We start from the raw sequence: 13,737 nt of genomic DNA, 5'->3' as shown, positions 1-13,737 counted from the left end.
TAGAATGTTTGTAATAACAATAAAATGTCATGTGGTGTTAAATGTCAGGAAGAAAAGTCAATTGATCGGGGGAGACCTCTATGAGGAGAAGACATTTAAGTAGAGACCTGTGTGAACAGAGTGAACCATGAAACTATATGAGTAAAGAGCACTGCAGGTAGAGAGAGTGTGGAACGTACAAAGGGCATGAGGTGAAAACGTGCATGGTGTATTTGAAGAACACCAAGAGGGTCAGCTTTAAGCAGAGTGTGCTAGCACAAGAGTTGTGGGAAATAAGGTTGGAGAGATAGATATGCAGGGGCCAGATCACATGGGGCCATTTAGGCCATAATTAGGACTTTAGAATTTTTCCTAGTTGTGACAAGAAGCCATTGGAAAGTTTTAAAGGCTCCTCTGTCTGTTGTATGGATAATAACTGTAGGAGGACAGGAGTAAAAGCAGGGAGATCAGCTAAGAGGCCCCTGAAGATGACTGATGATAGTGGGTTCGTGGAGGTGATTGAAAATGTGAATAGAAAGAAGAGACGATAACAGTGACATGTAGCGAGTGGATTTGGCAATGAGGGATGGATGGATTTGGGCTTGTGCGACGGATTAGAAAAAGAAAACAGGATGAGCAGCTAGAGTTCAACAGGAAGAAAGGGAATTGCTGGGTTCAATGTACGACATGTTAAGTTTGAGGGGTCAGTGTTATATTAGGGGGGAACGTCAGTGACTTGTAAAGGTTTAAAGGTCAAAAGAGAAGACATTTATAAAGCCACAACTTTGTCATCTTTGCCTCAGTTCTCTCCCTTTGTATTTAGTTTTTCATTGTAGAAAAACTAAATACTAAACAAACTAAATACTAAACGAACAAAACTAAAACTCTCCCTTTGTATTTAGTTTTTCATCGTACTAGTCTCAGGTTAAAATTACTACACACACACACACACACACACACAAATACACGCACACATATACACACACATTTTGATGAGCCTTCTACTTCTCATCCCACATATCCCCTGCTCTTCTTAAACTTTAATTAAAAGCCCTTCTAAAAACTTGCATCTGTTAACAGAGATGTGAGAAAGTACATGTCACTTACTAGTTTTTTTTTTAATTGCATCTAAGTATCTTCTATGTGGTATTGACAAGGTATAAATGCTTTTAATGTTAAATTCATGTAAATATCCTGCAAAAATATACTAAATTAGTCTAGAAATGAGATTTCTACTATTTTTAAATAGTGCAAGAAAACCTTCTTCTTATTATTATTATGGCAAATACATAATAATACGCTACACTTGGTTCTAGCTTAAATTCATCAAGAAGAACATGCAAATTTATGCTAATATTAGTTATTTCTTTCAGCATTGAATATTCCAGTTTGATTCAAGAATAACAAAACTGCTAAGAAGCTACACATTTATCTCGTGTCTTTCAGAGAGGCTGATCAGTCCTGTGCCGATGACACAATTTCATTGCGTCCAAAAAGCAAAGAGTTGAGTTGACAGCTTCTCGACCGCTTAACACTGACTGCTCCAGAAATTCCTAGAAACTCAGAAAGGATACTTCCCATTCCATTTGCCAAAAGTGTAGAAATCAAGACTAAGAAACTATGTAAATTACTGACATCTAGAAGTTAATCTCAAGCCATGTAAAATGATATAATGTTAACACATTTGTCTAATACACATTTAAGAAATAATCCAAAAGAAAACAGAATGATATCCCTTGGAGTTTGTAGGCACAGTTATATCTACAATAAACAAGTTATTAACTACAAGAATTTAACGTTTATATTTTATAGTTTTCTAGGGGGGCTCTGCTCTAGCTTGAATAATATTCTAATAACATTTTATTGTTGAGAGAGCATATTATTCTGCTAGAGGCTCTAATCAACTAATTTCCTCTCATGACAACTGAATTCTGACTAAAAGGGTGAAACATTTTTTTCTCATTTTTATAATAAATCTATGTTACTGTGTCTTAATAGCAATCACACAAAATACCCTCAAGTGTTAACTCTCATTTCCTAAAAACTAACAAATTCAATGTTTCTTAAACATTCATCTTACCTTTTTGATGATAACTGGGTAGTTAACTGAACAGCTTCAAAAGCACACATCACAAGAGCAAAGGGGATTAAAATCTGTTTAAAAGAACAACAAATGATGCCATGGGTAGCTGTAGCATTTGAAGAAATATTTCAATTTCTCAAAGTTTGTCTGTATTAGTGAAAAGCCAATGCTGAAATAAAACTGTGATACCAATGACATACAGAATGGTGACGAAAATGGATTTAAAAATCCATATCAACAGCATTTGTAGTATAAAAGATAACAACAAATATTTCAAATAAAGCCTATTCCAAATTTTTGTTCTATTTAATTCAGTATAATAATTAATGACCCAAATCAAATAAACTATGGAGCCTGATGATTTGATTCACAGATCCCTGAACTCATCTGGTTATTTGATACTACAACTCTATTAACATGATTTAGCTGCTTTACCATTGCTTGCTGTTGTTTTATTTTAATACTAATTTATTTCTGATTATAAAATTCATACTCTGTAAAAAAAAATGGAGAAAGGTATAATAAAATTTACACTGGTTGAAAAATCTATAATCCAGACGTAACACTGTTAATATTTTGAGATACTGCTTTCCAATGACCAATTAAAAAAAAAATACACACACACACACACACACAATGTTTAAACAAAGAGGGGAAGGAGAAAATATGGAAAAGAAATGATGTTCAAAACTGCATAAGACTCTTGTTCAAGCGAAGGCTACATGTAGTGAAGGCTACATGACTGAAACAGAGGTCCAGGAGAATTTTCACTTCCAGCCACATCAGTCAAAGAAAGTGACCAAATATATTAGGTCAGTAAAGCTTACTGAATTAAGCTAGAGATTATAAGTCTAGCATTTAGTTTAAACTTCTATTTTTCTTTCTTTTTTTTTGCTTGTTTTTAATTAAAGGCCCATGATCTTTAACAGACTGAGAAAAGAACAACTACCTTTAAGAAAAATGTAAATAAATATTAAGGAAACTGTTAATACACATTTCAAAAGAATTCAGTAGAGAATGGGACATGAGAAAATGAACATCTTTTTTTTTAATTTAATATTTTTATTTATGTATTTATTTGGCTGTGCCGGGTCTTAGCTGTGGCATGCGAACTCTTAGTTGCAGCATGTGGGACCTAGCTCCCCGACCAGGGATTGAACCCAGAGCCCCCTGCATTGGGAGGGTGGAGTCCCAGCCACCGGACCACCAGGGAAGTCCCTGAACATCGTTTTTAACACTTCTTAAAATTACATTTGTATTAGTGCAGTAACAAAAAAAGGGATATTAATCCGTTAATAAACACGTACTTTAACAATTATTACTTATGTGATCTGAATAGAAGGCAATCAGATTTTAGGCAGATATTAGTTCCTTTATTTAAACAAATATATACGAAGTACATAAAATGTGCCAGGCACTATGGTAGAGGGAATAAGACAAGCTTAATGATCCTAGAGAAAAAGGGAAAGAGCGTGAATTACATTCTATTGGAGAGTCTGAACCCTTGGAAAACTGATAATTTGTCATTATCTTAGAACCCTCAGTACCCAGCTGGTGCTCATAAGCCTTCAACGACATGTTTATTGAATGAATAAATCAGTTCTAAGTACAGGGATTATGAGAAAAAATGATAACATGTTGGCAGTCTTGGGGGTGGGGAACATCAGTTCGGGGAGCCTTTGATCTTGAGGAGCAAGGCAGTTTTGATCCACCCTTCACTCCCCACAGGCTTTAATCACCTTTGATAGGACTTCCTGGGACTAACAGCCTCTCTACTTTTTTGAAGTTAAATGGGCTTAGGAGTAAAGTAAAAAGATTAACTATATTTTGAAGTAAAAGCTAAAGTGTCTGACTTCCCATTCAACAGTGTCTGAGAAGGTATCTTCTTTCCATGCGACTTAACTCTGTCACTTTATAATCTTAATGTCGCATGTTACATAATCTTAATTGTCACAATTAGTTCATAATCTTATAAATCAATATCTTAAGAAAATAAGAAAACCAACCTTCCACATCATCAGGGCTCCCATCATGTAAGGACTAAACACGGTCAGAAAGCAATAGACAGAGGCAAGATCAAAGCTAAGGAATCAACAAAAAGAAAACGGAGTTTAGAATTCACATTGTAACTTTAAAAGAACGTTCTTCTAAAAAGCATGTTTAAACTAATTTTCTGAAACCTACTCTTACTAAAGCACAAGTATACATTGTCTCAAGAACTATTATAAAATAAGTAAAACGAATGAGATAGATTTGTATGTGCCCATACATACCAATTTTCAAAATACATCCTTCAGTGTAAAAAGCAAGGTACAGAACAAAATCCCTATTTGTATTATTTTCTGGTTATACATATGCTGTTTTTATTTTAAATTACCTGTTAATAGAAGCTATATTCCCAGTTCCAAAAAAGGCTGTCATTAAGAAGAAAACCTAAATAGAGTCAAGGAAATGCCAAAACAAGTCAGAATTCATAAAAGTTCTTTTTCATTGAGAAAAGATATACCTATTCTACCATGAGGGTAATTTGCTTTTCTACTTGTACATTTGATCATAAATTGTTGTAAATGAGTGTTCCACTGTATCTCCTTGTGAAGGCATTTGGAAAGCAGCAGACGGAACAAGCAATGTACTAAGAACAACGAGGCATGGGAGGTCATCCTTGTCACTAGTAACCTTGCGAAGGTTACTATTTTCCTTGCCTCTAACATAAACAGTTGGATTACTGTTATTTGTAGTTGGCTGCTAATGATTAAAAAAAAAGCGATAGACATTTTCAGCTGAAATAGGACGATTTCATTTCATACATGCTCGCTGTGTGCCCACTACATGTGAAACGTGCCAGGTTCTTTGAAAGGCTTAGGAAGAAATAAGATATCATGTTTTAAAATAATTCAATAGAGAATGAGAAAGAGTAAACATCTTTTTGACATTTCTTAAACTTACATTTGTAATAGTGCAGTAATAAAAAGTAGGTATTAATTATATTGGGGTCTAAGAACTTACTGCTAGTAAAGTATTTAAAATAGTGCCTGGCCCACTGAAAGGGCTCGATAAATGTTAGTTACTTTATTATCATAAACACATACACAAAAATGGTACAGACACACTAAAAAGGAAGTATGAATCAAGGCAAATTTCAGTGAAAAAGCGGCATTTGCATTGGTAACTTGAGCCTTAAATATATTAATTTTTCCATGCATTCAACCAGTCAACTAACCAAGCAAGATTTATCATCTAGTACATGTCAGAGGCAGAGCTAGGCACTAAGAATATAAATATAAATAAAATAGTTTAAAGTGCTCATATGGTGACTAAGATTATGATGATATGTAGAAGTATATAAGATGAATTTAAAGGTAAACAGTGGGAAATAAATGATGTAGTCAAGGACTTCCCTAGCGATCCAGTGGTTAAGACTCCATGCTTCCAACGCAGGGGGTGCGGGGTTCAATCCCTGGTCAGGGAACTAAGATCCCACATGCCACACAGTGCAGACAAAAGAAAAAAATAAATAAAATGATGTAGTCAAGAAACAGTCAACAGGTGTGATAGAAGCTGAGCGTTTACTGAAGGGTACAGTGAAAGACGAAGCATTTGGGTGGCATATTAATAAAAAACCTTGAACTTTATTGTGGAGACAATGAAGAGCTGGCAAGAATTTTAGGTGAGTAATATAAATAAGAAATACCAATAACAGTGAGATATTTGGACCAGGGATACAAATAATTAGAGGCAGGAAATTCAGTTAGGAAGCTCTCAGTAGTCTATGTTGGGGACAAGGAAAGTCTGAACCAGTGTGGTTAGAGTGGAAATGGAGAAGGAGGGGAGACCACGGAACTTTAAAACTGGACAGGGAGTTGTTAAATATGACAAGTTTGATGCCCTGGGTAGCTGGGAGCATGGTGATGCCATTAAATGAGATGAGACCTGGCAGAGAGTGATTTTGGAGAGGGGTGGACAGTCATTAGTCAGTGTGGACATATATCTGGTGATGCCCAGCAGGATGTTGGACGTATGACTCTTAAGGTCAGAGAGGTCAGGGCTGGAGAAGAAGATCTTAGAGTTGTTTGTACAGAGGTGTCAGTCAAAGCTATAGGAGAGGATGACATTACCCAGGCACAATTAGAGGAGAAGGTTAATGATAGAGCTTGGAGAAAAACATACATGGTTCAAGAGCAAAGGAAGAGTAAGTTTCCATGAAGGAGAACAGAGATGGTGTAAAAAGCTGAGAAGAGAACCTGGATCATGTTCTGGATGTCAAGGGAAAAGAAAGAGAAAAATCAATTGAGTTGAATGTTGTAAGAGTGGTCAAGTAAAACTGAACAGATTAGACTGTGCACTCAGCAAGGCCCTGCAGACCACGAGAGGACAACTTCAGCAGAGACATTTGACAGATACTGAAGAGGTACTGTGTGACAGGCACTGGTCAAGGCTTGAGGATATAGTACATAAATGGGGAGGAAATGGTAGCAGCAAGGAGCTTGGTAGTAGACACAGAGGACAAGATGAAATTATAATTTAGGGAGATGCAGGGTTCAAAGGAAGAAGTGTTTTATTAGTATAGGCTGAGTGGAAGGAATCTGCAAAGACAGAAAGCAAAATTGAGAGTGAAGGCAAGAGGTAGAGGGGAGAATAAGAACATTTATTTTCTGGACCTATAAGGTCCAGACTCCACCATGGTAAGTTCAAAGGAAATATCTCCCTATGAGTTTTTTCAACCCAGTCAGCCAGCCTTCCCAAAGTGAGACTTTATTCTGTCACATTGTCTTACAAAACTCTAATACAAATAACTTTCACACAATATTGCCTCTGATGTGATCCAAAAACCTTGTGGGACAGATGTTATATAACATGAGTATAGTATAAAATACACATAAAAAGATACAAACCTAACTCATAATAGTGGTTTCTTCTGGATGAGGGAAATTAGTTTGGAGTTGGAAGTTGAAAGGAGACTGTCTTTAGCTGTAATATTTTAATTTTTTAAAATGTGTGACATATGTGACAAAATATTAGTTGTTGATATCTTGGATGGCAGGAATACACATATATACATTTGTTTGTTATATCATTCTTTATGCTTTTCTGTGGTTTCAGAATTTTTTTGAAGTGTAAACTATATGAGAAAATTATGGTTGGGAGGGCAGTTAAATGGCCTCCAAGGTAATACCACTACCAAATGACAGGCAGAAACCCCTCCCACTTCTTCTTACTCCATTAAATGGGAGGTCGCAGTGCCTTAAAACAGAAGTCCATAAAAAGGATACAAGGAAAAAGGCCCTACGGATGTCATCCAGATAGAGGTCTCGAAACTGGGTTATATCAGTATTATAGGTGAATTGGATACTGGAGACCTATGAAATAAGAAGAAATTTATAAATGCACAATAACAGTTTGCTTACTTCTACCCTCAAAAGCAAACTTACCGTCAAAGTTACAATAGCTAGAAAGATAACTTGTACTGACAAGAAAACAAACAAAAACAAATAACTCTTTTCCTATAGCTTAATTTCACCTTAATAACATCTGCCGAAAGGTAAAATATACTGTTAATAATATACTGAACAGAGTTGTAGTATTGCCATATGTGTAATAAAAGTGAGAACTGGGCTTTTTATTATCCTGTATAAATGCTTCACTTTTAAATCCCTATATAATGTTTCCCTTTTCTGACATCTGATTTCTCAGTGTCCCGATCTTCTCAAACTCAAGTATTGTATGATATTAAAAAGCACGGTAAATTAAATATTTTTCTGTTTTTTTGTTCTTCTGTTAACTCATTTCCAGAGAAATTATTTTCTCTCTATAAAAAAGCAATATATTTCTGTCCTGGTAAAATAAAAAGCCTCTCAATTCCAATATGATGGATGCACTCTTGCTTAATCCCCCTTTTTCCACAAAAGAAAAACTCATGGATAAGTTTAAAGGGAGACTTTCCCTATCTCCCACTTCCCATGTAACTTTCTGTTAAGTTCTTGGGATACTTTAATCCTCTTTTCTAGAAAAAGACATATCTGCTTTCAGTTAAAATATAGAATTTAGGGCTTCCCTGTTGGCGCAGTGGTTGAGAGTTCGCCTGCCGATGCAGGGGACATGGGTTCGTGCCCCGGTCTGGGAAGCTCCCACGTGCCATGGAGTGGCTGGGCCCATGAGCCATGGCCGCTGAGCCTGCGCGTCCGGAGTCTGTGCTCCGCAACGGGAGAGGCCACACCAGTGAGAGGCCCACGGGAGAGGCCACAACAGTGAGAGGCCCGTGTACCACACAAAAAAAAAGAATTTAAAAAATAACACAATAAACCTCATTTTTAATTTAATAATATTTAATTATTAAAATTTTGAATATTTAATACTAAGGACAGTCTGACCATTTACTTGAATCTGATCAAAACTTCTTTTCATGTATTGTTTTAATATTCCAGGACTGAAAGTTAAAAACCAGTAATTACTCAATATACTTCAATAAAGTTTCTTCTTTATTGAAATTGTTTATTCTAAAACATCAAGTACTCTTTGTGAACTCAACTAGAACCAGTTAAGGATGAATCAATGGATCAACTATGAAGGTATTTTCTTGCAATACTTCTTTTATCTGACCTCAGTAAAATTGTAAATATTTTATCACCAATTTCTTATAATTATCTTCAGTTCTGAAATAAAGGCAAGAGACATCAATTAGCTCTCTAGCTCAGCATGATAAAGGTGTCCTTAATATCCTTAATATCTGGTTGGCTTTTAGCCAATTCAAAGTATATTATGTTGAATAAACAGTCTAAGATTTGGACTGAGGCCATGATCACTAAGGTGACAGAATAAGCATTTTGGATTAGAATGACTAGAAAGAGAAAAATAACGCTGGAACACAAATGTCACTTTATGATCAAATTCATAAACTGAAGTGTGATAACATAAGTATTATTCCAATGAAAATAAACTGAAGGAAAGAAAAATTAGATGTGAAAACAAAGGCAAACAAGATAAAGAACATTCTTTCTCCAGTATTCTTTCACCTATATTAGTGCTTTTTTGCATCAGAGATTCTCAAATAATCTCTAAGAAAAGCCCAACCCATATAATGCCTATGAAACAATAAAATCATGCTTTTCTGTTGTAAGTGAAAATTTCCTTACAAACTGTTTGACTTAATTATTAATGCCTCAAGTACTGTAAATTTTTAAGTAGAATTTTTGATGAAATAACATTGCAACCTCCTTATAGGATAGAGAATATTCTAATATTCTTAAATAAATGCAAGAATGATTTTGACAAGCTACCTTCTGTTTACAGAAAACAACAGATTGTGGCAGGGTTTCTTGTTCCATGTGTATCCAGACAAACATCAAACATGACAACACTAATGGGAAGAGAGCTTCATACCTAAGGGGTGGGGGGTGTGAGGTGGAAGTGGGAGGGTAGAAAAGAAAAAAACATTAAACAAATAAAAATGCAAATTTATAATACTAATAGGTCTTTCTCAAAATTAAAACAATCTTGATAATACTTCTAAGTTACAACATCACAAAATTTAAATTTTTTAGGCTTTCCAGAAGAAGAAAATAGGAAAGGAAAGTAACATTTAAGTATCAACTCTAACACCATCTTTTGAAATTTATCAGATCTTGAGATCATTACATGTTTAAAATAGTAGAGATATTTAAAATTCATTCATGAGGTAAATGACAGAAATACACAAAAAAGAAAGGTAAAAAGACAATTCCTGAGTTAAAATGATTAATATACAGAGAAAAAGAGCAAGACAAACATCCCAAATTTTTAAAAAATTGGGTGCAATAAGGGAATATAAACCTCTCAAAAAGAAAAAAAAAGAGCCAATAAATCCATAAAAGTGTCTGACCATATTGATAACTGATATAGAAATTATAAAATAGATGCCATAGTCACATAATATTTACCCATATTAAAAAAAATGTCAACAAGAGTATAATGAAAAAGGAACTCTCATACTCTCTACTTAGGAATAAACACTTCCTGGAAGGCAATCTAATACTATGCATCAAGAATCTAAAAAATATTCATATAGTATAATCTAATAATGTCACTTCTAGGAATTCACCCTGAGAAAATAATCAGACATATACACTATGATTCCCATCTGAAGATGTTTGTTACAATATTGTTTACAGAAGAGAAAAACAAGAAAACAGCTTAATATCCACAGGGGATTTTAGTTAAATAATGTATGGTACATCTTTAGGCTGGCGTACAATGCGGACATTAAAATGTGGACAAAGGAGAAACGTTCATGAAATAATGCAGTGACAGATACTTTTCCTAACCCTTTTCTGCTCTAGTTTAAGGTAAGTGTTTCGGGGCTTCCCTGGTGGCGCAGTGGTTGAGAGTCTGCCTGCCGATGCAGGGGACACGAGTTCGTGCCCCGGTCCGGGAAGATCCCACATGCCGTGGAGCAGCTGGGCCCATGAGCCATGGCCGCTGAGCCTGCGCGTCCGGAGCCTGTGCTCCGCAATGGGAGAGGCCACAACAGTGAAAGGCCCGCGTACCGCAAAAAAAAAAAAAAAAAAAAAAGATAAATGCTTCACCTTTGTAATCCCCAAAACACTCTACATATGACAGCAGTTATCAAACTATTTTAATCACATGTTTACTAATATGCATTCCCCACTAGTTTGGAAAATCTTTGACTGGGTCAGTCTTTTCACCACTACAGGCCCCCTCATAATAAGTATTTGTTGATTGGAAGTTACAAAACAAAATCAAGCAAACCAAATTAAAACAAAAAAACCTGTATTTCTCTTTCAACTTTTTCAACTACTGAACTCTATTCCATATTGCGCTATTTCCTAAACATGAGAAAGCAAAAGAAACAAAATGCTTTAAACTCTAACACCGATCATAAAACTAAAACACTGAAGATCAGGCAGAAGAAAACGTTCAGGTTTGAGAAAGCATACACAAATCACTTGGTATATAAGACTTAGGACGCCCCAGGATATGAACAGACAACACATATGTGAGAAAATATTATTAGTAAAACAAGTGCAGAAAAATGTATCAACACAAAGCTGCACTATTTTTGGCCTACTAAAATAGCATTTGATATTCTTATTTAAAAATGAAAATACCACATACTGTGAAGGATATGATGAAGTAGGCCCCCTCATAGGTCGTTGGTAATATTATAAGCTGGCACTGTTCTTAAGACAAAAGTAAAAAAAAATTCATATTTTACGGCCCACCTATACTACAACTGAGAAGTGAAAAAAGGAAATAATCTAACTATATAAAAGGCTTATGCATAAAAACAAAACTCAAAACATTATTTATAATAATAAAAACTGTAAATAAAGTGACCAAAAAATACAGGAAAGATCAAGGTGCAGCCATGTCATAGAATATTAAAAATCTATTAAAATGATGGTTAGGGGCTTCCCTGGTGGCGTAGTGGTTGAGAGTCCGTGTGCCGATGCAGGGGACACGGGTTCGTGGCCCGGTCCGGAAGGATCCCACATGCCACGGAGCAGCTAGGCCCGTGAGCCATGGCCGCTGAGCCTGTGCGTCCGGAGCCTGTGCTCGGCAACGGGAGAGGCCACAACAGTGGGAGGCCCATGTACCGCAAAAAAAAAAAAAAAAAATGATGGTTAGGAAGCCTATAAGCCAACTAGGAAAATGCTTCTAAAATAAAGTAGAGGGACTTCCCTGGTGACGCATTGGTTAAGAATCTTCCTGCCAATGCAGGGGACACGGGTTCGATCCCTGGTCTGGGAAGATCCCACATGCCAGGGAGCAGCTAAGCCTGCGTGCCACAACTACTGAAGCCCATGCCCCTAGAGCCCGTCTGCAACAAGAAAAGCCACTGCAATGAGAAGCCCAAGCACCGCAACGAAGAGTAGTCCCCACTCAATACAACTAGAGAAAGTCCGCATGCTGCAGAAAAGACCCAACACAACCATAAATAAATAAAAATAAAATAAAAATTTAAAAACATTAAAAATAAAATACAGCAAAGTAGAAAATAAAGATATAAAATAGTACATGGACTATGATTAATACTGTGTTAAAAAGATAAATACAGAGCTAAGACTGGAAGGGAATATGTCAGAACATCAATAGGAGGAGTAGGGTTAATAGATGATTTTTCTTCCTTATTCCTACTCTTCAAAATGTGATTATACTATGTTTACAATGATTTAAAAAAATTGAAAAAGAAAGAATTAGAATGCCTGTATCCTAACCATTCTTGAAAATTTAGTTCAATTTCCACATGAGTCCTTGATGGCACCAGTTCAGCTCCCTTACCCAAACCCTGTCTCTAGTCATTCTTTATACCACATAATTCACAACTTAAATTATGATAACTTAATTGTTGCATTTTGTAATTGCCTAACATTGTAAAATAGAGTACATATTTTATAGCCGCTTACAACTCTATTATACACCTGGGGTACACTAATTGTTCTAACTGTATGTCTGTCTAGTGTTCAGGACACTAGAAATGTGAAAAAAAACTTGGCTAATTGAATCAAGAAAGCGTACTCTCTGAGCAAAAAACAAAGAAAAAAACCCCATGATTTTTTAAATATTTGCACTTATATATGAAATTATTCTTTCCTAATATGTAAAAACATAAATTCCATAGTTCTACAAATAGTGCTACAGATTTACTTCTTTTCAAAAACTATAAAATAAAATTTTTGTAAAATGTAGATGAATAAATCTGATAAAGACAATCTTCTTATGGGACTTTATTTCTTTAGAGAACCAATATCTCATATAAAGTCTGTATAACTGAATTAATAAACTGAAATACCAATAAAATGTCATCATGGGCTCAAAGTGTACATAATAAAACCTTTCTAAATTAGGATCTGCTAGTTTGGTCTCTGTGCAAATTGAACAGGGCTGAAAAGACATTTAGGTTGTATTATACTTTGTTAAGCAAAGGGATAATATAATCAAAATTTTGGAGGAAAATGTTTATAACCAACTAAAGAGAACTATTTTCAAGTATTATAATAGCTTCCATCTGCATAAAAATAATTAAATGCTGACTAAAAATAAATCTTCTTTATTCATTTAATCAAGGGTGCATTGTTAGAAGTAGGATTGCTATTATTGTACTTTTGTAAAGTAATGAAACTGCATTTCTTTTAAATATCCTATAATTCTGACTATTCACTTATTTACATGGAGAACCCTCCAGGTCATCCAAAAATAGTGACGTGGAATGATAACAGGTGGACTATGTTTTGCAAAACTGATGTGACACTGGAAAATGTACTAACTGAAATTATTAGACTGCTCTTTAAGGCTACCTCTGTCTAATTTTTTTTTGCAAAGGTAAATATACTTTCTGATGTTGGGTAATATATTTCTTAATACATTCATTAATAAGGTCATATTTATTATTCTGATTTTAGGTGTGATTTTTCACTTTTTAGATTTCTTAAATTAAATGTGCTTAAATGTGCACAATGTAAATCCCTAGGTTTATTCTAACTGGGATAAAGATCCTATATTTGGACCAAATTTTGAAACTGTCTGAGTGGTGGTTATTCGATTTGTCTGCTTTATTCAGTGTTTATTATAAAGTTCATATTTCTCACCCTCATGAAGATTTAAGTAAAGATGAAATAAATTTCAAAAGCAAGTGAAGAACTCTTTTCTTCAAAGTAGATGGGAGAGTATGTCATTGTTCT

At 35.1% G+C, this 13,737-nt stretch overlaps 1 protein-coding gene across 5 annotated transcripts in view; it reads right to left on the bottom strand.

Annotated features, from left to right (window-relative positions):
- The window catches only part of PIGN (phosphatidylinositol glycan anchor biosynthesis class N), a 118,169-nt gene that overhangs the window by 31,100 nt on the left and 73,332 nt on the right, over positions 1 to 13,737 (bottom strand). For all 5 annotated transcript variants that reach the window (XM_032602855.1, XM_032602859.1, XM_032602857.1 and 2 more), the window contains 5 exons: positions 9,337 to 9,439; positions 7,333 to 7,419; positions 4,440 to 4,495; positions 4,069 to 4,144; positions 2,060 to 2,133 (listed from right to left, as the gene is read on the bottom strand). In XM_032602855.1, coding sequence (XP_032458746.1) covers positions 2,060 to 2,133; positions 4,069 to 4,144; positions 4,440 to 4,495; positions 7,333 to 7,419; positions 9,337 to 9,439 — 396 coding nt within the window. The remainder of the gene's footprint in view (positions 1 to 2,059; positions 2,134 to 4,068; positions 4,145 to 4,439; positions 4,496 to 7,332; positions 7,420 to 9,336; positions 9,440 to 13,737) is intronic.

The sequence above is a fragment of the Phocoena sinus genome, chromosome 14 (genome assembly GCF_008692025.1).
Source record: "Phocoena sinus isolate mPhoSin1 chromosome 14, mPhoSin1.pri, whole genome shotgun sequence".
NCBI lineage: Eukaryota > Metazoa > Chordata > Mammalia > Artiodactyla > Phocoenidae > Phocoena > Phocoena sinus.
The sequence above is the reverse complement of the archived record's forward strand: the minus strand, read 5'-3'. Positions and strand labels throughout refer to the sequence as shown.